This window comes from Vigna umbellata, chromosome 5, assembly GCF_029865625.1.
Source record: "Vigna umbellata cultivar VRB3 chromosome 5, Vumbellata_1.0, whole genome shotgun sequence".
In the NCBI taxonomy this organism is placed as follows: Eukaryota; Viridiplantae; Streptophyta; class Magnoliopsida; order Fabales; family Fabaceae; genus Vigna; species Vigna umbellata.
Genome location: NC_142169.1, coordinates 39,662,992 through 39,686,099, shown reverse-complemented (window position 1 = coordinate 39,686,099; position 23,108 = coordinate 39,662,992). Strand labels below are relative to the sequence as shown.

Sequence of the window (23,108 nt, the reverse complement as noted above, 5' to 3'; positions counted from 1 at the left end):
AAACATGTAAAAGGCTCAAGGTTCAAGGTTCAGAGGACATAAATCATGTGAAGGCTAAGAAGAGTAAGGGATATCAAAAGATGGCCTTGATCATATGAAACCTGCAACCAAGTAGTTCAATCACAGAAAATTTGGGTAAAATCATTCATGCTTCCACAACAATAGCAATTATTCACAAAAACTCTGAAGCCCAAAACTCTCATAGGTAAACTCTCAAGTCCCAGAATTCAAAAAAGCACCCTACTCAGTATCTCAATAAAATTTTACCTTAAGCACCTGTTTCATAACTGTGAGCCATCACCTGTATATCAGCAAATTATGCATCATCTCAACATCAATCAATACACTAGATCATCACAAAGCAATACTTATCACAAAACACAACAGTTGAACCAAAGCAGTGTAATTTATCCAAGCAAAGTACAATAACAAAACAAATGATTAAAAAGAAAACAATGAAAACAGAAACAAAATAAAGTTTAAGAATTAAAGCAATAAAAACAGAAAAATAACAAAAATCCTCGTCTATAACAAAGGTTGCATCCATCAGTAGATGCTCAATACAACTCATCACTCATCATCAGAGTCCTCATCCTCCTTAGCATCATCATCCTCATCCTCAACATCCTCATCCATAGCTGAAGCTTCAGCTGCTTCAGCTCTACCACCCTTATGTGCTGGGTCAGTGGGCCATGCCACATAGGTTGCAAAGTCATCTTGAGATATGAACTGTCTCTTAGGGAATGCGGACGTGAGTGTTCTCAACAGCTCCTACTCGCCCCTGTATAAGGCAGCCAGTCTAGAATCCAGTAAAGAAAAGTACATGTCTTGCATCTGGAAAGGACGATCTCATGGACTAGCTCCTGGGCTGGTGGTGGTGCTCTCCTGTGTGCCCTAGGCTGTTGTGGTGGTGGCGCTGGGTGGCCTGGCTCATCCACTGCACAGTATGTGTGAAGTAAGCTGCGTCCAACTCCTTTCTTGGATGCTCTAGTGGTGGCCTAGAAACATCAATACCAGCAGCCTCACAAAGATGGGTGATCAAGGAGGGATGTCCCAGGGGTGCCCTTCTGGTTCCACCACGGGCACAACTTTGGATCTCATCAGCTATAACTTGCCCAACATTAATGTTGAGGCCCCTAAGAACCCAATAGAGGAAGATTGACCTTTGGAGAGTGATGTCCGACACATGGGAGCATGGTTGAATGTTGGCATGAGAGCATGCCATCCAATACTTTGGCAGAGGCGTCAGATGGAGTCTAATGATGTGGATGGGTGCTCCAGACCCATTCCTCTAAAAGTGCCCTCCAGGCACACATAAAGTCAACTCCACGTCCTCATAGTCAACTCCTTCCAGCCTGGACGTGGCAAACTGACATTGCTCCCCCTACAGTCTATACCAAGAAAGCAGTTAATAGTGACAACATCAAAGGCAACCTTCTTACCCCTAACGTAGCTAAAGTATGTCTCATCCTCTCCCCCCAATGCTTTTGCATTTGTGTAGAATTCTTTGGTGATGTCAACATTGGCGGGAGAGGGGTGATAACAGTTGAAAAACTGTTATTTTCATGCTTAAAATTGATACTAAAAGCAACCTTTATACTTAGAAACTAGCTTGAAATCATGGTTTTCTTCATATTTTCAGAAATAAGAGAGCTGGACAGGTTTATGCTTGATTTCAGTGTTTTTGTGCAGGTTTTAAGGTGAATTTGGTGAAAGAAGTGAAGAAGGAGAGATATGAAATCAGAAAAGACATCAAAAAGTGCAAAAAAAGAAGTCGAAGTCACCGCTCAGCGGCAGTTTACCGTTGAGCGGCACTCAGGAGCTCACGGGAGGACCGCTGAGGGGCAAAATGGCCGCTGAGGGGAAGAAACGTGACACGCACTTACCGCTGAGCGGCACTTTAATGGGCTTGGACCTAATTTTCTGTAATTTATGAATACTATATAAGCTTTAGGGTTTCCTAAGGTTAGGTATCTTTGGCTGGAACGAAGCAAACACTCTCTTCCACCCCTTTGAAGGAGGATCTTGGATGCTGAGGCTTCCTCTTCACCTTTTTAGGGTTCTATCTTTCATTCTTTCATTGTAATTCATCTAGGTTCACGATGAATATGGTGAACTAAACTCTGTATGTTTGTTGGGGAATCAATGTAATCTTTTGAAGCTCTCATATATGGAATCTGTTTTTACATCTTTTAATTAAGACTTATGCTTTCTTTCATCATTATTTAGGGTTTTTCCTCTTTGCTTAATGCTTGCATTGTTTAACTCATTCGATGCATGATTATTGGTTTTGTCGATACGGGCGCGTACGGAGAAGTCTAGATCCGGGGAATTTCTCCCAATATTATATTGGTTGTCGTTAAGCTCCTGTACTTATGAACTGATCATTAGGAATGCTAGGAATTGTATGAACTCGTGATTAGGGAGAAGCCTTCTTGAAAGGTACTTTAGAGAGTGGAATTAACAATGATGATTTGAATGTTGAATTCCTAAAATATATGAGAGTGGATAAGATGAAATTGACCCCCAACAACATATTCATACATATATTTCATTGAAAGTGTTTATCTTTTGCTTTTTGCCATTGATCAAAACTTCATGCATACATATTTAATTTTCGTCTTTTGCATATAAAAATCCAAATATTTCGTCATTAAGTCTTAGCTAATCAAGAAACCACATAACTAAACTAGGCCGTGAGTCCTTTGGGAAGAACGATACTTGGTCTTACCAAGTTTATTACTTGAACGATTCGGTCACACTTGCCGATTGAAAAACAAGTTTGTGACATCATAATTTGGTGTTCATAAATTTGTCCATCAAGTTTTTGGCGCCGTTGCCGGGGACTCGTGGTTTAACTGGTTAATTTGTGTGATTATTGATTATCTTTGACTTATTTTTTTTTTATTTTTAATTTAAATTTCGAATTTTTTTTATTTTATTTTATTTTTCTGTTTATATTTTTCAGTTTGTATTTTATTTGATTTTATTTTATTTTTCTGTTTTCTGTTTTTCTGTTTTCTGTTTTTATTTTCTGAATCTTATATCTTCTCTTATATCTTTTTGTGCTAACCAAATCTTTTCTAGGGTTTTGTGTTCTTGTGTATGCAGGAGGCAATTCGAACTAGGAGCAAGAAAACAACAGAACCTCTACTTGAAGGATTAGAAGACAGTAGACGGAGGAGAAGAATCCGAACATCTAGAGAACTTTTTCCTCCTCCGGAAACTCTGTTGCAACCATCACCATAAGGTTCTGTTCATAGCACAGAAAATATGGAGAACAATAATATCAGAAGAACTCTTGCTGATTACACCAATATAGCTGGACCTCAGCACTTTAACAGCATAGCTAGACCAAGAGTCAATGCAACTAACATGGAGGTCAAACCAGCACTGATCCAACTGGTGAAAAGTAGTCAATTTAATGGGTTATCTCATGAAAGCCCATATGAGCACCTTACTACATTCAATGAAATTTGCAACACAGTCAAAATTAATGGTGTGCCAGATGAAGCGATCAAACTTAGTTTGTTTCCTTTCTCATTGGGAGGCAATGCTAAGCTTTGGTTGAATTCTTTCCCAGAAGGAAGTTTCACAGAGTGGGAAGCGGTGGTAACAAAGTTTTTGAACAAGTACTTTCCACAATCAAAGGTGACAAAAGGCAAGCAAGAGATATCTTCATTTAAGCAGGGCATGGAAGAATCACTAGGGCATGCATGGGATAGATACAAAAGTCTACTAAGAAAAACACCCACGCATGGCTTTGAAGAACAGGAAGTAGTCTTAACTTTCCTTGGAGGTCTTGGTTCACAAACCAAGATGATGCTTGACGCCTCAGCAGGAGGAAATATCAAATGGAAAACTCCAGAGGAAGCTACAGAAATCATTGACAACATGGCTACTAGTGATAATGAGCTGCACAGTGAGAGAGGAGCTTCTATGCAACAAAAAGGGGTTCTTCAATTACAAGCACATGATGCCTTGCTAGCTCAAAATAAAATTCTAACTCAACAGTTGGAGACTCTGACTAAAACTCTTGCACAATTATGTGGAGGTGATCATATCAATGGTCAATGTGCTTTTCCAGTGGAAGCCTGATAACAGTTGAAAAACTGTTATTTTTATGATTAAAATTGACACTAAAAGCAACCTTTACACTTAGAAACTAGCTTGAAATCATGTTTTTCTTTATATTTTTGGAAATAAGAGAGCTGGACAGGTTTATGCTTGATTTCAGTGTTTTTGTGCAGGTTTTAAGGTGAATTTGGTGAAAGAAGTGAAGAAGGAGAGAATTGAAATCAGAAAAGACAACAAAAAGTGCAAAAAGGAGAAGTCGAAGTCACCGCTCAGCGGCAGTTTACCGCTGAGCGGCACTCAGGAGCTTGCAGGAGGTCCGCTGAGGGGCAAAATGGCCGCTGAGGGGAGAAAACAAGTCACGCACTCATCGCTGAGCGGTATTTTACCGCTGAGCGGCACTTTAATGGGCTTGGATTTGACTTTTTGTAATTTACGAATGATATATAAGCTTTAGGGTTTCCTAGGGTTAGGCATCTTTGGCTGGAACGAAGCAAACACTCTCTCTTCCACCCCTTTGAAGGAGGATCTTGGATGCTGAGGCTTCCTCTTCACCTTTTTAGGGTTTATTCTTTCATTCTTTCATTGTAATTCATTTAGGTTCACCATGAATATGGTGAACTAAACTCTGTATGTTTGTTGGGGAATCAATGTAATCTTGTGAAACTCTCATATATGGAATCTGTTTTTACATCTTTTAATTAAGACTTATGCTTTCTTTCATCATTAGTTAGGGTTTTTCCTCTTTGCTTAATGCTTGCATTGTTTAACTCATTCGATGCATGATTATTGGTTTTGTCGATGCGGGCACGTACGGGGAAGTCTAGATCCGGGGAATTTCTCCCAATTTTATATTGGTTGTCGTTAAGCTCCTGTACTTATGAACTGATCATTAGGAATGCTAGGAATTGTATGAACTCGTGATTAGGGAGAAGCCTTCTGGAAAGGTACATTAGAGAGTGGCATTAACAATGATGATTTGACTGTTGAATTCCTAAAAATATATGAGAGTGGATAAGATGAAATTGACCCCCAACAACATATTCATATCTATATTTCATTGAAAGTGTTTATCTTTTGCTTTTTGCCATTGATCAAAATTCATGCATACATGTTTATTTTCTGTCTTGCATTTTAAACCCCGAATATTTCGTTTGTAAGTCTTAGTTAATCAAGAAACCACATAACTAAACTAGGCCGTGAGTCCTTTGGGAAGAACGATACTTGGTCTTACCAAGTTTTATTACTTGAACGATTCGGTTATACTTGCCGATTGAAAACAAGTTTGTGACATCATAATTTGGTGTTCATAAATTTGTCCAACCTTTTGGCAACAGTTATCTATGCTTAATGAAAGATCAACAAGGTTGGAAGAAACTCTTCAGCAATTCATACAGAAAACTGAATCTTCTCAAAAGAGCACTGAAGCTGCTATAAAGAATTTGGAGATTCAAATGGGTCAGATTACCAAGCAATTGGAAGAAAGACCAAATAGAAATTTTGGGGCTAATACTGAGGTTAACCCAGAGAAGAGTGCAAGGTGGTAAAGAGTGTGAATGAAGAGATAATTGAGTTAGAAGAAGGAGAAACAGAAGAAAGAAGAGAAATAGAGAGCGAAAATATTTTTCCTTTTCCAATAAATCAAGAGAAACAATTGGATTTCACAGAATTATTCAAGATGTTGGATAATGATGCACCTTGGGAGCAGATTCTACAGAAAATCACAGTTTACACAAAATCTGATGAGAACATCTCTACAAAGAAAAGACGTAGAGGTGATGAAGCAAAGAAATGTATAACTGTTAAAAACGAGCCATTCCCTCCTAAAGCATTAGATCCAGGTAGTTTTTCTATCCCTTGTACCATAGGGAAGAAAAAGGTGAAGAAAGCTCTCCTTGATTTAGGTTCAAGTGTTAACTTGATACCTTACTCTTTACTGGAGCAAATCGGCAATGTTAAAGTGAAACCTGCAAAGGTTAAAATAGTAATGGCCGATGGATCTTCAAAGGAGCCATGTGGAATTGTAGAGGACATTATAGTTTGTGTTGGCAAACTTCAGTTCTTGGCAGACTTTGTGGTGATGAAGATGGAGACAGAGAAGATACCTATCATACTTGGAAGACCGTTTATGAAAACTGCCAGGGCTATCATTGATGTAAATGAAGGTATAGTGGTGCTCCAGGAAAGAGAGGAGAGAGTGGTGGTAGACGTCTTCAAAGATGAGACGCAAGCAAAGGAGGAAGAGGCTAGTTATAAAGCTGCATTTCGATATGCACCCATGACTAGCCATAAAGATGAAAATCTCAAGATTGCAGGTAACCATTGTTTGTTGTTTCAGGTACCCAAGGAAGAAGAGACTGGAAGAGGAGAAAAAATTCCTAGTGACTGGGAGAAAAGAAAACTCCAACTTGGCACACCTGTAAGAATCAAGAACAAGTTGTGGGTTGTGAAGGGCTTTAAAGAGAAGGAGATGATAGAGATAGAGTCTCCATATTCTAGAAGAACCAAGACAGTTCAAAGGAAACAGCTGAGGAGTTGGTGGAATGACAACATCAACTATAAAGAAGATGGAACTTGAACTTTATAGGGTCAAGCTAATGAAGTTAAAAGAGCGCTTGCTGGGAGGCAACCCAGTGGATTTAAAGACTTTTGATTTGGTTTTGTAATTTTTAAATTGTGAACATTATTTTTGTAATTATTTTGTTGGAAATAGCATCTTGTGAAGGATGCTAAGGTGGTTAAGTATCTACTGAAGGATACTATGTTTGTAACACCTACTGATGGGTGTTGGTAAGAAAATTTTGCACCTACTGATGGGTGTTGGTGGATTTTGGGTCAGGCTCGTGACGTTAAACAAGCGCTACCTGGGAGGCAACCCAGTTGATTGAATATTTCTGTTTGTTTATTTTAGTTAGGGTTTGCATAAACATTTTTAACATTGAATTGCAGGGAACCAGTGAGGGGCATGTATGGGAGGCACGTAGGTTAAGAAAAGAAGGAGAAGAACACATCACGAAAGTGTCGCTGAGCGGTACTCTCGCAGAATGGGTTTTAAGTTCCCCTTAGCGGGACCCGAGCCCATTAGGGTATTTTTAAACCCTAAGCTGCGCACTTGCTCACACTTTCAGATTTTTCTCTGCACAAACACTCCCACATACCTTCTCCAAGGTTTTCCACATCTTTTCACTCATCCCTCTTAAGAAAATTTCTCTTCCACTCATTTTTCACTATTGTGCCATCAAAGTTTGGGGTTGGAAGAGAGCATTCTAGCTTGGAAGCATTCTTTTTGCATCTAGTATCTCCACCCAAGTAAGTAAAATGCATTTTGTTCATTCTAGGGTTCTTGAATTTGAATGTGATTGTCAAAGCATGAATATTTAGGGGTTTTGATTTCTATGCATGATTTGATGATATATTTGATGTTTGAACCGATTAAACTGCATGATTATGAACTGGAAAACTGAAAATTGCATTTGGGTGGAGTTAGGAAAGCTTTAAAACAGGTTTTTCAAAAATCTGCAGAGTTACCGCTGAGGGGTAAACTGCCGCTGAGCGGCACTCTACCAGATTTGGTTTTTCTGGTTTTTTGTGATCTGGAATGTGTTACTGGTGGCGTTGAGGGGAAATTCTGGCCCTCAGCGGTGGTTTAGCTTCGAAAGGAGTTATGTTTTGTGTTTTACTAATGATTAACATCATGTTCTGTGGTTTTGTATTTGTGTTTTGAATGTAGAAATGGCATCCTCTTCAGGAAAAAGATTGAAAACCATGGCAACCAAGAGAAAGGAAAAGGAACCAGAGCAACCCCACTCTAGCAGGTTCCTCTCTAGGAAACATGAGAAGCACTTTAAAGTGGTTCAGGACAGGAGACTTCTAATGGAGAGAAAGGTTGGAATGATACCTAACTTTGCTCCTCAATTTGGAGAGCAAGTTTTAGGGAATGACTGGGGAAAGCTAGCCACTTATCCTGCACCTGCCAACATAGCTGTGGTAAAGGAATTTTACACCAATGCAAAGAAGATTGGTGATTATCCAGCTGAGAATTATTTGGGCTATGTCAGAGGCCATGCTATCAGGTATGATCCTGATTCTATTAATAACTTCCTGGACACTGTATGGGCTGGTGAGCAGTGCCAGTTTGCTCTTTGCATGGAGGAAGGTGCTGATTATGAGGATGTGGAGAGAGTATTGTGTATACCTGGAGGACACTTCCAAAGGAATAGATCTGGCTCAGTGGTTAACATTAGGAGGACGGATTTGACTCCTCTTGCAAAGTATTGGATGACGTTTTCTCATGCCAACATTCAGCCATGTTCACATGTGTCAGATATTACTCTCAGCAGGGCATTCTTCATTTACTGTGCTATCAGAAACTTGAATGTTAATATTGGGCAGGTGATAGCTGATGAGATTAGTGTGTGCGCCAATACTTCAAACAACAAAGCACCACTAGGACATCCTTCTTTGATCACGCACCTTTGCAAGATAGTTGGGGTGGACACTTCTGCTCCACCATTTGAGAGGCCAAGAAAAGCTATTGATGAGGCCTATTACAGACAGTACTGTGGAGGTGAGGATGCAGCTCAGCCAGTTCCACCACGCCGGGCTCGTAGAGAGAGAGGGCCAGCACAGAGCCAGACATCTGCTGATGCACATGAAGTAGAACCATTCCAGATGAGGGATATGTATATGTCTCTTATAGGTGCTCAGTTGCAGTCCATTCACAGAGGGCAGATGGCTACTGCTGAGATGATTGTGGGGATGTATGATACACCTCCAGCCCACAGGTGGACTATGGATGAATTCCATAATGTGGTAGCTTGGCCAGAAGAACCAGTGCATGGAGGAGGAGCTGGAGCAGCTGAAGCTTCAGCTAAAGAGATGGAAGAAGATGAAGCTGATGATGATGATGCATTTGAAGATGCTGAAGATGAGGAAGAAGAAGAAGATACAGAGGACAGCTTAGACTGATGAGGAGCTGAGATAGCATTTACTGATAAACGCTATCATATGATTATGCTTTTGTGGTTTAAGTTTTCTGAACTTATTTGTTTTTGTTTTTAGATTAGGGTTTGATGTACTCTATTGAACACCTGGTTTGATGATGGTTTGCTATTAACTATGATTGTGTGATAAGTAATACTGAATGATGCTTATTGATTGATTGATGTTGAGATGATGTGCACATTAAAATGCTTATACAGGTGATTCACAAGCTTTGTGAACAAATGCATGATATCATGATTGTGATTGTGAAATTAAGCAGGATGTGTATGTCAAATGTGAATGAGCTTATATGTGAGGTTTTGAGCTCCAGAGTTGTTATTGTTGAATGCTATTACTTTGAAAGTATGAATGATTTTGCCTAGGTTTTCTATGATTGAATCAATTGCTTGTTTTGCATCATATGATCAAGGCCGTTTGTTGGAAACCTTTTTATTGGCCAAATTCGTAAAATTAGCCCCCTAAAAGAGAACACTTTGTGTTCTATCCTTTTGAACCCTTAGCCTTGAACATACACTGAAACCCTTGATTGAAAATCTTTACCTTGAGTTAAGTAGAAGATCTTATGTGATATTGTTAAATGTTCAAGTTTGCGGTTGTTGGGAAAACATGAAAAGCATTGAGCTAAGAGTTAAAAAGTAAGAATATACAAAGAAAAAGAAAAGAAAAGAAAAAGAAGCAAAGCTCAATGCAAAGGCAAAAGAAAGTTGGGAATGAATAAGATGATTGTGTTGTTATGATTCTCTTAACTCAAGGATTTTGTGATCCAGAAAAACCAATTTTCTTGTTAGCCCAGCCACATTATAAGCCATTGAAAAGTCCTTGTGATGATGCATGCTTGTGAATGTTTTTTATTGTGGTAAAATGAAAGGCAAAGTTAATTCATGTGACATTGTGATAGTAGAGTGAATGAGTGATTACTTCTTATACACTTGTGTGTGAGTGAAACACTTTATCTAGTGAGGAAGTATTTCATTAGCACATGAACATCCATGCTTAATTGATTGATCATTCATGAAAAATAGCATTTGTTGGAATTTATATGACTTTGTGAACACTAAAGCATGTGCACATCTTGATTGAAATATTGGTCATAAGTTTGATTGAAGTTTTTACTTATCTTGAAAAGAAGACTTTTGAATAAGTGAACCATCATAATAATTGGTTGAAGATTGAGTTACATCTTGTTTGCTTGAGGACAAGCAAAGTTCTAAGTTTGGGGTTGTGATAACAGTTGAAAAACTGTTATTTTCATGCTTAAAATTGATACTAAAAGCAACCTTTAGTATCAATTTTACCGCTGAGGGGAAGAAACGTGACACGCACTTACCGCTAAGCGGTATTTTACCGTTGAGCGGCACTTTAATGGGATTGGACCTAATTTTCTGTAATTTACGAATACTATATAAGCTTTAGGGTTTCCTAGGGTTAGGTATCTTTGGCTGGAACGAAGCAAACACTCTCTTCCACCCCTTTGAAGGAGGATCTTGGATGTTGAGGCTTCCTCTTCACCTTTTTAGGGTTCTATCTTTCATTCTTTCATTGTAATTCATCTAGGTTCACCATGAATATGGTGAACTAAACTCTGTATGTTTGTTGGGGAATCAATGTAATCTTTTGAAGCTCTCATATATGGAATCTGTTTTTACATGTTTTAATTAAGACTTATGCTTTCTTTCATCATTAGTTAGGGTTTTTCCTCTTTGCTTAATGCTTGCATTGTTTAACTCATTCGATGCATGATTATTGCGTACGGGGAAGTCTAGATCCGGGGAATTTCTCCCAATATTATATTGGTTGTCGTTAAGCTCCTGTACTTATGAACTGATCATTAGGAATGCTAGGAATTGTATGAACTCGTGATTAGGGAGAAGCCTTCTTGAAAGGTACTTTAGAGAGTGGCATTAACAATGATGATTTGAATGTTGAATTCCTAAAATATATGAGAGTGGATAAGATGAAATTGACCCCCAACAACATATTCATACATATATTTCATTGAAAGTGTTTATCTTTTGCTTTTTGCCATTGATCAAAACTTCATGCATACATATTTAATTTTCGTCTTTTGCATATAAAAATCCAAATATTTCGTCATTAAGTCTTAGCTAATCAAGAAACCACATAACTAAACTAGGCCGTGAGTCCTTTGGGAAGAACAATACTTGGTCTTACCAAGTTTATTACTTGAACGATTCGGTCACACTTGCCGATTGAAAAACAAGTTTGTGACATCATAATTTGGTGTTCATAAATTTGTCCATCAAGGGGTAGATTGTCAGGTGGCCCCAATCTTTGTTGTTTAGCTCCCTTTCAAATTGAGGAGCCAAGGATGGTATGTTGGCCACCTTTCTCTCCATCAATAGTCTTCTTCCTTCCAAAATTGGGAAGTATCTCTCATGAGCAGGAGTTCTGAACTTGTTTGAGTAGAACTACTCCTTCTCCTTACTCTTGGTTCCCTTGTCTTTGGTACTAAGGGTTTTGATCCTTTTACCTGAAGAGGAAGTCATTCCTGCACATAAAGATTCACAAAACAAGCACAAAAATCATAAAGCATTAGTAAAAAAAATCAACAAATTCTTCTCATTCAGGCTGAGGGTTAAATAGAGATCCCTCAACACTACCTGCACAGAACAAAACAGCCAAAAATACAACAGACCAGAAAAACAGCCACTGCCGCTCACCACTCGGGCACCCCTAAGGGGGTGCTTGAGCGACACGCGGTGCAGCCAAGCGTTGCCTTGCTATATTTTTCACTTTCCAAATCAGTTTCAACTCAGTCCAAACCACAATTAGCACAATTTAATCGGTCCAAATAGTGGTAAATCATGCATAGACAGTGCCAATCATCAAAAATCAAACTCTTTCGTCAACATTCTTCAAAAATCAAACTTTTTAGAACACTAGAATGCATGACTTACTTGGTTGGAGACAAGGAATTAGTGGACAAAACTCAAACAATTTGTGGAAATTTGCACTCTTAGCAGCAACACACACCAAAACCCCAAACTCGAATGATTGAATTGTGCAAAAATGGTCAGAAAGAGGGTATTTGGTGGAGGGATGAGGGGAAAAGTGAGGAGAGAACTTAGGAGGAGTGTTTAGGGAGGCTAGGATGAAGGAAATCTGAGAGAGGAGGATTGGGCGAACCCTAGGGCGTAAAAAGAATGAAGTGGGCCGAAATCTCGCTTGAGCCCCAACTTAAAATCCAACTCTGCACTCGCGTCGCCCGGGTGCCCCTTAGGGGGCGCTCAAGCGGCGAGTGACACTATTCACCCTTTGCTTTTTGGCTCTTTCTGGGTATTCTTGGCCTTGGGTTCTCAGATTCAACTTAGAATTTTCAAGTTTCTTTTCCCTAGCTCACAAAACAACACTCAAACCAAACAATTAATCTCTCTCCACCCCGCAAACATTCAGTTATTACAGACTAAACACACTGGAATCAAATAAACACAAAATAAACAGAAACAAAATTCAAATGACAAAAATCCAAACTAAAAAAAATAAACAAAATAAAAGTTTGTAAAACACTGGGTTGCCTCCCAAGAAGCGCTTCTTGAATGTCACTACCTTGACCCAATAAGCTCATGTCACATCTTTTATCATGGTGTCATCTTTTCTTTCTCCACACCAACTGCTCTTCAGTACCTTCTTGTTCACCTTTTTTATTTTTCTGGAAGGTTGAGATTCAATCTCTATCAGTCCATCAGTCCTGAGTTCTTTCACAATCCAAAACTTTTTGTAATATCTCACTGGAATGCCTGGTCTAAATTCTTCATAGTTCTCCAGGAAGTCTTGATAAACACTTTCTCCTTTGTTGTCTTTCTCTTCTTCCTTTACTTGTGACAAAAAACACTTTTTACCCTTCTTACCTGGCTTTGCAGCTTTAGTCCTAACCTCTGGTGCATCTCCACATGCAGCTTTGAGACTAGTCTTCTTGATCTGGATTTGCTGCTCAACATTGAAGACATTGAAAATCACCTTCTCTTCTTGGTCTTTGAGTGTTATAGTTCCATCATCAACATTAATGATCACCTTGGCCGTCTTCATGAATGACCTTCCAAGAATAATAGGGATCTCCAATTCTTCCTCCATCTCCATTACTACAAAGTCCACCAGGAATCTGAGGTTGTCAGTTTGAACGATCACATCTTCCACCACACCATAGGACATTTTGGTGGATCCATCCATCATAAACAGAATCATCTTTACAGGCTGGACTTCAAGACCACCAATCTTTTCAAGAACAAATAAGGGCATCAAATTGATACTAGACCCTAAATTCATTAGGGCTTTCCCTATTTTATGGCTCCTGATAGTGCAAGGAATGGTGAAACTGTTGTCCATATTAACACATTTTCTATCAAAACAAAGGGAATTAGTCATAAAATCGTCAAATTCAACCTTAACTCTCTTATTCACACAACTTAACAGAAATACATGATTCCAAGCAAGTTTCTAAGCAAAAAAGGGTGTATTTAGTATCAAAATTACATCACAAATAACGGTATTTTCAACCGTGAACAATAAGCAGGGATTTGTTGCAGTGTTTCAGTCAAAGACATAGTAATCTCTAATTGCTTGAAGATCTCCATGAAATGCACATATTGCTTCTCTTTTTCAATCTTTTAACACTCCTTAAGATAAGGAAGAATCTTTTCAACTTTTTCAATTTTTTTCTCTCCCCTCTCCTTTTCTTTTTCTTCTATCTCAACCTCACCTACTCTCTCTTCTTTTTCTTCTTTTAACTCAACTCTTTCTTTTTTTCTCCTCTACTCGCTCATCACTTATGCTCACAATCACTTTACATTCTTCCTTGGGGTTAACCTCAGTATTAGCCCAAAATTTCCTCTCAACTTTATCCTCCAACTTCTTGGCCAGTTGGCCCACCTGCATCTCCAAATTCCTTATAGCAACTTCAGTGCTCTTATGGTTATAGATAGTCACCTGCATAAATTGTTGAAAGGTTTCTTCAAGCTTTGAAGTTCTGTCAGATAATGCAAATATCTAATGCCATTGTGGTTGTTGTTGCGGTGGTCTATTAAATTGTCCTGCTTGCCCAGATTGCCAAATTGACCTTGACCCATAATTGGATGAGGTTTCCACCCTTGGTTTAAATTACCTTGGCAGAATTGATTGCCCAAATAGTTGATATCTTCTTGGGCCTCCACTGGAAAAACATATTGACCATTGATATGATGACCACCACATAATTCACAGAGTTTCTGTTGAACGTATGAAACATTTTGCAGCTCCTTTGGCAATTTAGAGAGTTTCTTCGTCAAATTCTCCAATTGTTGAGTGATAATCTTATTTTGTGCAACCAAGGCATCATGAGATTGTAACTATAGGACTCCCTTTTGCTGAGATGGAGCTCCTATTTCATTATGCATCTCATTTTCAATAGTAGCCATGTTGTCAATCAATTCATAGGCTTCCTTTAGAGTCTTATATTCGATATTACCTCCAGCCGAGGCATCTAGCATCAATTTAGTTTTTGAACCAAGACCTCCAGGGAAAAGAATGACTATTAAGGCTTCATCAAATCCATGAGTGGGCGTCTTTCTCAACAAGCTCTTGTATCTATCCCATGCTTGACCTAACATCTCCTCCATGCCTTGCCTAAACGAAGAAATTTCCTGCTTCCCTTTGTTGATCTTTTATTTTAGGAAGTATTTGTTCAAGAACTTTGCAACCACATCTTCCCATTCAGTAAAACTATCTTCTGGGAAAGAATTTAACCATAATTTAGCATTGCCTCCCAATGAGAAATGAAACAAACTAAGCCTTATAGCGTTATCCGACACTCCATTGATCTTTACAGTGTTGCAAATCTCATTGAAAGTTGTCAGATGCTCATATGGACTTTCATGAGACAGTCCATTAAATTGGTTGCTCTTCACCAATTGTATCAACGCAGGCTTTACCTCCATGTTTGCAGCATTGACCCTCAACCTTGCTATATTGTTAAAGTGATGAGGGCCAACAATTGTTGAGTAATCTGCCAAAGTACGTCTACCATTATTTTCTTTGGCCATCTCTTCAGCTCTCTGATCACATATTTGCGGTGAAGGTTGTAAAAGTGTCTCTGGAGAAGGGAATAATCCTTTAAGAAGAGGTTCCGAACTTTTCTTGCTTCTAGTTCTAATTGTATCCTACATACACAAGAAAACAAAACCCTAGAAAACTTTGTTAGGACAAAACAAAAACAAAATTATAAAATCAAGTCAAAGTGAATCAATAATCACACAAATAGAATACTTAAACCACGAGTCCCTGGCAACAACGCCAAAAACTTGTTAAGACTCCGGCAACAGTACCAAATTGTATCAAGTAATATAAAATGGTAAGACCAAAAGCTTGTATTCCAAATAATTAATTCTGAAGAACAGAAGCTTAAGACAACCAGAATTCATATTCCCCATTCCTCAGCAATACTACTTCTGGGAATAATTCTCCGGATCATGAATTGTAAAATACCTTCCGGTACTAATGCAAATCATACATCATGCTAAAGAATGAGTTAAACAAAGCAAGCATTACGTAAAGAAGAATTAACCTAACAATTAATGAAAGAAGCATATATAATAAAGAATCAATTCAATACATGAGATTTTACAAAGGTTACATCATCCCCAACAACAAATAGTGTTTAGTTCACCATTGACATGGTGAAACTAGATGAACAATGGAAAAGAATGAAAGATAAAACCCTAGAAATTGAAGATAAGAGCTTTCGCGTCCAATTCCGCCTCAAGGGAGCAAGGAGTGTGTTCTGAGCCTATTTCGTCCAAAGATATGAACCATAGGACGTCCAAGTCCTTAAATAGAACATCAAAATAATAGAAAATGGGTCCAAGTCCACAAGAGTGGCGCTCAGCGGTGTGCGGGTCACAAGTTACGCTCAGGGTCAACTCAGAAGGCAAGAAAGTGTGGTACGTCTCGTCAGAGTTGCGCTCAGCGCCCCTGAAAAGGGCGCCCAGGCACGAGCCAGAAAAGGGCAGCCAAGCGTGAGACAGTGTACTTTGGAACTAAGGGCCCCCAAAGTGGCGCTCAACGATGTTGCGATCTCCCTTCTTTGATGCTTTTCCATCTTTTCCTGAGTTCCAACTCCTTACTAGTTTCAAATCTTCTTCCAAATCATCTCAATTCCTGTTGAACATTGAAATCTAGCACAAAGCCATCAAATTCACCTTCAACTCTCTTATTTATCAAAACAATGATTCCAAGGTAGTTTCTAAGACAAAAAGGGTGTGTTTAGTATCAAAATTAAGTATCAAATAATGGTAAATTCAACCGTTATCAAAAACGAACATGAAAAACGTAGCCCGTGGAGAGAAAACGCGAGGAAGATGATGAAAAGTAAGTACACATAATTCTTGTCTCGCGTTCGTGGTGTTTTAATGCAACCATATAGAAGTTGGTTCCCCCCACATCAGATGTCTAAAGGGCTTTAGAAGTCGGATTGGCGGGATCAGACGTCTAAATGAAGTTAAAAAGTGACTTTTTATATTTCAAAATGAGTATATAGAAGTCGGTTCCCCCCACATCAAACATCTAAAGGTCTTTAGAAGTCGGATTGGCGGGATCGGACGTCTAAATGGAGTTAAAAAATGACTTTTTAGATTTCAAAAAATAAGTATATAGAAGTCGGTTCCCCCCACATCAGACATCTAAAGGTCTTTAGAAGTCGCATTGGCGGGATCGGACGTCTAAATGGAGTTTAAAAGTGACTTTTTAGATTTCAAAAATGAGTATATAGAAGTCGGTTCCCCCACATCAGACGTCTAAAGGGCTTTAGAAGTCGGATTAGTGAGATCGGACGTCTAAATGGAGTTAAAATGTGACTTTTTAGATTTCAAAATGAGTGTATAGAAGTCGGTTCCCCCCACATCAGACGTCTATATGGCTTTAGAAGTCGAATTGGCGGGATCGGACGTTTAAATGGAGTTAAAAAGTGACTTTTTAGATTTCAAAAATGAGAATATAGAAGTCGGTTCCTCCCACATCATACATCTAAAGGGCAATAGAAGTCGGATTCGCGGGATCGAACAACTACATGGAGTTAAAAAGTGACTTTTTAGATTTCAAAAATGAGTATATAGAAGTTTGTTCCCCCACATCAGACGTCTATATGTCTTTAAACGTCTGTTGCCTCTAGAACAGACGTCTATATGGTTGTTTTATTTACGAAAAATGCCACCGGTCATTTTTCATGTTCAATATTCGAGGGTCAGACGTCTAAAAGGTGACGTTAAAGGCATTTTCTACACTAGTGTCAGTTGATTTATAGTTATTAGACTTTTTACATTATGCTTTAAACATTATGTGTTCTAAATATTGACTGTTGTGTTGAATCTATGTTGTAAATATTATGTTTTATATGTAGATTTCTTTTTGTGATAGTGGATGTCATAAAAACATACCTTCTATTAAAAAAAATAGTATAGTATAGGCCTCAGTTGTGGCAGAAACGGAGGTAGAAAGCAGTCTATGGCCTCGGTTCTACCACAACCGCTGCCATAGGGTAGACCAGATTTAAAAAATTAATTAATTTAACGAGCTATTATCTCGGTTGAATGTTAAACCCTCGGCAAGTGTAACCAAATCGTATCAAGTAATAAACCTGGTAAGACCAAGTATCGTTCTCCCAAAGGACTCACGGCCTAGACAGTTGTGTGGTTTGTTGATTAGCTAAGACTTGTAAAACCGATTGCTTAGGATTTAAATGCAAATACTCAAAAGTAAATATGTATGCATGGATTGATCAATGGTAAGAAGAAACAAAACACGTGAATTGAAATATATGGATGATTATGTTGTTGGGGTTTATCAATTTCATCCTTATCTAATCTCATGTATTCAGGAATTCATCTTTCTTCATTAATTGTTAATGTCACTTTCTAAATTACCTTAAACCTGATGTCTCGGCGAAGAAAGCCTAATCATAATCACTAGTTTACAATGTCTTGTCTCCCTAGCAATTAATCATGCATTATAGTGAATAGAAGCTTAAAGGCAACCAACTATCATACTCCTATGTCTAGGTTTATACTACTATTGGGAGAGATTCCCCAGATCTAGATTTCCCCGTATGTGTCCATATCGACAAAATCAATGATCATGACATCGAATGACTTAAACAATGTATTCTTTGAGCAAAGAGGAAAAATCCTAACAATTAACGAAAGAAAGCATGTATCTTAAAGAAGATTTTGAAGAACAAATTCCATACATGAGAGTTTGAAAAGGATTACATTTATTCCCCAACAACAACAAATGTTTAGTTCACCATATTCATGGTGAAACTAGATGAAATACAATGAAAGACTGAAAAAATAGAACCCTAGAAATTGAGAAAGGAGCCTTAGCATCCAAAATCCTCCTCCAAGGGGTGAAAGAGTGTGTTTCTGCTTCGTCCCAGCCAAAGATGACTGACCTAAGTTGACTAAGACCTTATATAGTATTCTAAAAATTATAGAAAAGTGGCCCAAGGCCCATAAAAATGGCGCTCAGCGGTTTTTACCGCTCAGCGGCAAGTGTGACACTTGAGATTGGCGCTCAGCTGCGTTTTTTTTTTCCTCAGCGGTGATTTCGGCACCTGAAAACTGGCGCTCAACGGTAATTACCGCTCAGCGCAACTTTTTTTGCACTCTGGTTGAATTTTCTACATTCTGGTTGAGTGGTTAACTTTTCTGGTTTCTGGTTGACTTTTCTGCATTCCAACCATTCGGTACTTTAACTCTTCTTTCAAATCATTCATTTAGCCTACAAAATCAAGGGAATCTAGCACAAAACCATTAAATTCACCTTCAACTCTCTTATTCACAAAACTAAAGAAAAAACATGAGTTCAAGCAAGCTTCTAAGTCAAAAAGGGTTGATTGATTAAAAAAATTAAGTATAAAAATAACGGTTTTTCAACCGTTATCATTGAACTATTTGGGAAGACTTTGCAGTATCTTGTCAATATGATCGAAGTTATCATATGACTTCCCCAGGGATTTCAGCTCATTGAGGATCGTTTGGAATCTATTGAACATGCTCTGAATGTTTTCGTTTTCAAGCATCAAAAACAGTTCATACTATCTTGTCAACAAGCTCAACTTACTCATTTTGACTTCGTTTGATCCTTCATAAGTGATGACCAAGATGTCCCACATTTCTTTAGCTCCTTGGTAAGTGTAAACCTTCATGTATTCTTCTTCAAAGAGAGCGTACATTAGAGACTTGTGAGCTTTAGAGTTTAATAGGTAGTATTGTTTCTACTCATCAGTCCACTTGTTTCTACTCGTCAGTCCATTTGCTTCCAATAGTCAAACTTTTCACCCTTGAATAGGGGAGGACGATTGATGGCGTATCCTTCATTTTCCATCTTCCAGGATAGTTTCATCAAGTCCTGTTAAGAACTAATCCCGTGAGGTTAGCTATGATATCAATTGAAGTACCTTAAAAATACTAGAAGGGTGTAGGATTGAATAGTCTTAATGGAAAAATTCTTTTTGCTACCCTTCTGATATAGCACGCAGTCGATCTTTAATTATATCTTATGAAATCTTAGACACTTGACCTAATAAAAGTTGTAAACAATAATTTCTTTTGACGTGTTATTAAGAATACACACTGCAGAGTTTTATGAGAACTTCCTTAGTTGAAGATTATTGTTTAGCTTGGAGAGTTCTTGTATTTGAAAATAAAAGCACAATTGTAGATTTTTATAAGAGAAACGTTTAGGTAAGAGAAGAGATAGATGCACAGTTATTTTTATATTGGTTCATTCTAACTAAGCTACGTCTACTCTCCTCCGTAGAGGGTTCCACTATAATCTTCACAAGATTACAACTAAGTATTCTCACCACTCCTGGTCTGAGTATTCGCACCACTCCTAGTACTAGACTACCACGCCTAGATTTCCATTAAGTATTCGCATCACTCTTGGTACTAGACTATTGCATGTAGATTTCCTCAACTCAAAATGAGCTCAGTTGTAAGTGTTTTAATTCTCTCCAGAACTGCAATTAAAGATTGTTTACAAGTAGTTTAGATTATTACTCTTGTAGAAAGGATGTGAATACAATACAAAGTAGTCTAAACACTTGCAGGTGTTTCTCTCTTCTCTCTTTCTTACAATCAGTAAGCAATACAATAATGAAGCTTGAGAGTATTTCTTTTCTTCTATTCTCTTTTCTCTTATTCTCTTTTTTTGCTTAGATAAGATCTTTTTCTTGAGCTCTTTCTTTTCTTCTCTTTTGATAGCTTCTTAGGATAGATATTTCGTTGTAAGCTTTTCTCTTAGCTATCCTCTTGATTTTTCTTTCGAAAGCTCTTCTATTTAAAGGCTCCTTGAATAAATGTCTGTTAGACTGAGCGGTTGCCTTGATTCTTGTATTTTCTCTTTCTTCGTGTACAATAACCATTGGATAAGTCAACTTGTTAGAGCAGACATTCTTTTTCAGTACTTTGCTTGAAGTATGTAGTACATCCTTTTAGGCATGGCATCAAGTGAAGAATATTTTGTGAATATCTCTTTTGTTTCTAACGTCCACTTTCTGATATTTCATCTGAAGCTCTATACATGCGTGTAGAATAGCTTGTTTGCAAAGAGTAAAGTAAATTGTGCATGCAGTAGATAGGTCTTTTCTTATCACTTTTGTTGCTTTTGAACATTGAGCATTTAATGTCATTTAATGCTTGCTTAGAACAACAAAGTGCTTTTTGATTTCCTACCGTAAGGTAAAATTAGACAATTAAGCTTTTCTTCTAAAAATACCAAGTGTTGAGTAAGACTTCATCTTTGGACGAAGTATGTTTTAGCTCATGGTATTGTTAAGCCAACTAAACGATTATTTTGATCTATGTCTCTTCTTTAGACAGATACCGTTGAACTTGTTTATGTTTTCTTTTGTATTTTATCTTTTAGTCTTTTAGAGTGTTTTGTCAAAGATATTGTTTTGACATTGTTTTGTTTTCGAGAGCTAAACTGAATATCCTTTGGGTATGATAAGCTTTAAGCGTTTAGCTTTAACTCTCTTAGATGCTTTAGGAATAACAAGCATTTAGCATAGCGTCTGGATCTTTTTGACCTAGATATTTTTCTATTTTCTAAGAGCCTAAATGTTTTCCTAAGATTTTATGTGTTGGGAATTCAAGTTTTAAGTCTTGTGTAGGTTTTCTATGTTGAGGATTCAAGTTTTAAGTCTTTGTGTTTTAATCCTAGATTATTATCCCATTTTAATATTATTTGGTTAAACTTCAAAATACAAGAACGTTTAGGATTTTGAATATATGTACTTACAGAATTCTCGCACTTCCTTAAGATTTACAACCTGGTAGTAAAAGTTCTTCAATGAAGTGCTATAGGCAACTAGAATCAGAAAGCCTTAGTTTTGAAATAATTACCTACCAGATTTCATTTGTATTATACATTTGTATTATACAACAAAAGGTTGCATATGATGATAGATGTCATAGGTGGTGCCCTACAATAAGAGTAATGAATGAGGATATCATAAAAAGATTTGGGGCAGAACTAGATTAAGTCACACAAAGTTTCATTTATAAATTGCCTTTGAGACAAACACAACAATCTATATCACACATAATGTCTATGATAAGAATGAAGATTGTCCCCTCTAAATCACCCATTATATTCTAACGACATTACAAGAAACACAATTTAGATATTGCATCAATCCCAGCTGGGAACAAGATATTAGTATCAAAACTTGATAAGGTTGGTAAAACATAAATTATTAAATGATAAATAAGATATTGAATAGAGCAATGGTTTAAAGCATTGGCTGGTATCAAGAACTTACCATGTTGCTCCCCATGACAACGAGAACACAAGTTTTAAGCAATAGATTGTTTGAATTTGTATAGTCATACCATCGGCAATCTGACAATCACCCCTAGTTAGTAAGAACTATTAACAATCAAACAATATAATTAGATTCATGGACAATTGATCAACCTAGGAATTTCAAGCCTAATAGGAAGGATAAAATTATTAGGCTGAACAGCACTACAATGTTGCAATCTTTTATTGCATCCTTTTCCTTTATTAGGCTTAATAATAGACTAAAATTAGTCATCTCTCCTTATAATCAATAAATTATCTTTATGTACATTTTACTATGTTATTAAGAATTTTTCCTCACAATATAAATATTCAAATTCAAATCTCACCAACCTTGTTAAAATTGCTACAAAATCAACTGAAGCATGATTTGACTACGAACAACTCCGTTAACAGTATACACATGTATGGACTCATGCTTAGATAAACAAAGAGCAGAATCAAGCTCAAACCTTATCAGCGAAACCATAACCACTTCCCTTGGTAGAGGCAACCGACGACGCAAAACTGTAATAATAGACAAAAGCAAAAAAAACGTTAAACAAACGGCAACAAAACCATAAAGCATCATCAACCTCGTTTCATTATTTACTAGTTCAAGCTAAGCGATGCATCAAAATCAGAATTCTCCTCGAGAACCAGATCGAATGTATCAATATGCACAACGATTGGCTCCGTCTGCACAATGCTCACAGACCGAAGCTGCAAAAAAGCCACAAACAGCAAATCACAATTCACGACCGAAAACACAACGAAGAAGTGAAACATAATCAGTTACCGTAAGCAACTCAATTGTTATCTCATAGTTTTTCGACTTTGGCAGTGGTAACGTTGAGTGCTGACGACAATCCGACACTAGAATGCAAGGTATCTTTGTCAATATTTGAGAGCAAGAATCGAATCAAAGTTAGTAAATAATGAAATTTGAGTTTGAAATTTAGATTTGAATGTAACTAAATTGGAGAGGTGAATGGTGCGTGCCTACAACTTGAACTCGTCTTGGGAGAAGGATTTCAGCCAGTACTTGAGAGTGTACTCAAGAGCCCCACCCATTGAGATATATGAAGCTCTATTTGGTGCAAATGGAATCACAATTTCGTCGGATAAGTTAATAAAATAAAAATTAAAAATAAAGATAAAAAGAAAAAAAAATAAGAGAATAATAATCAATGGTA

At 37.6% G+C, this 23,108-nt stretch overlaps 1 protein-coding gene across 7 annotated transcripts; it reads right to left on the bottom strand.

Moving 5' to 3' along the window:
* Positions 1 to 270: 270 nt before the first annotated feature.
* LOC148198337 (uncharacterized) lies at positions 271 to 23,108 on the bottom strand. Of its 7 annotated transcripts, none has more exons than XM_088116495.1 (5): positions 22,915 to 23,108; positions 22,526 to 22,788; positions 22,386 to 22,440; positions 21,893 to 21,972; positions 271 to 301 (listed from the first exon to the last, which is right to left on the bottom strand). In XM_088116495.1, the coding sequence occupies exons 2-5, from the start codon at positions 22,699 to 22,701 to the stop codon at positions 298 to 300; spliced, it is 315 nt and encodes a 104-aa protein (XP_087972621.1). In that variant the 5' UTR covers positions 22,702 to 22,788; positions 22,915 to 23,108; the 3' UTR covers positions 271 to 297. The 7 variants fall into 7 exon arrangements, 6 of the variants coding, with proteins under 6 accessions (XP_087972621.1, XP_087972618.1, XP_087972615.1 ...); XM_088116492.1 differs by lacking the exon at positions 271 to 301 and adding an exon at positions 11,076 to 11,587; XM_088116489.1 differs by lacking the exon at positions 271 to 301 and adding an exon at positions 11,594 to 15,230.

Excerpts from the sequence above, each read along its gene's own strand:
- LOC148198337 (XM_088116489.1), bottom strand. The coding sequence starts at position 22,701 with ATGTTTCACTTCTTCGTTGTGTTTTCGGTCGTGAATTGTGATTTGCTG. Across the intron at positions 22,441-22,525 it reads GCATCGCTTAGCTTGAACTA|TTTTGCGTCGTCGGTTGCCT; the intron begins GTAAATAATGAA and ends CTATTATTACAG. Across the intron at positions 21,973-22,385 it reads GTTATGGTTTCGCTGATAAG|ATTGCCGATGGTATGACTAT; the intron begins GTTTGAGCTTGA and ends GGTGATTGTCAG.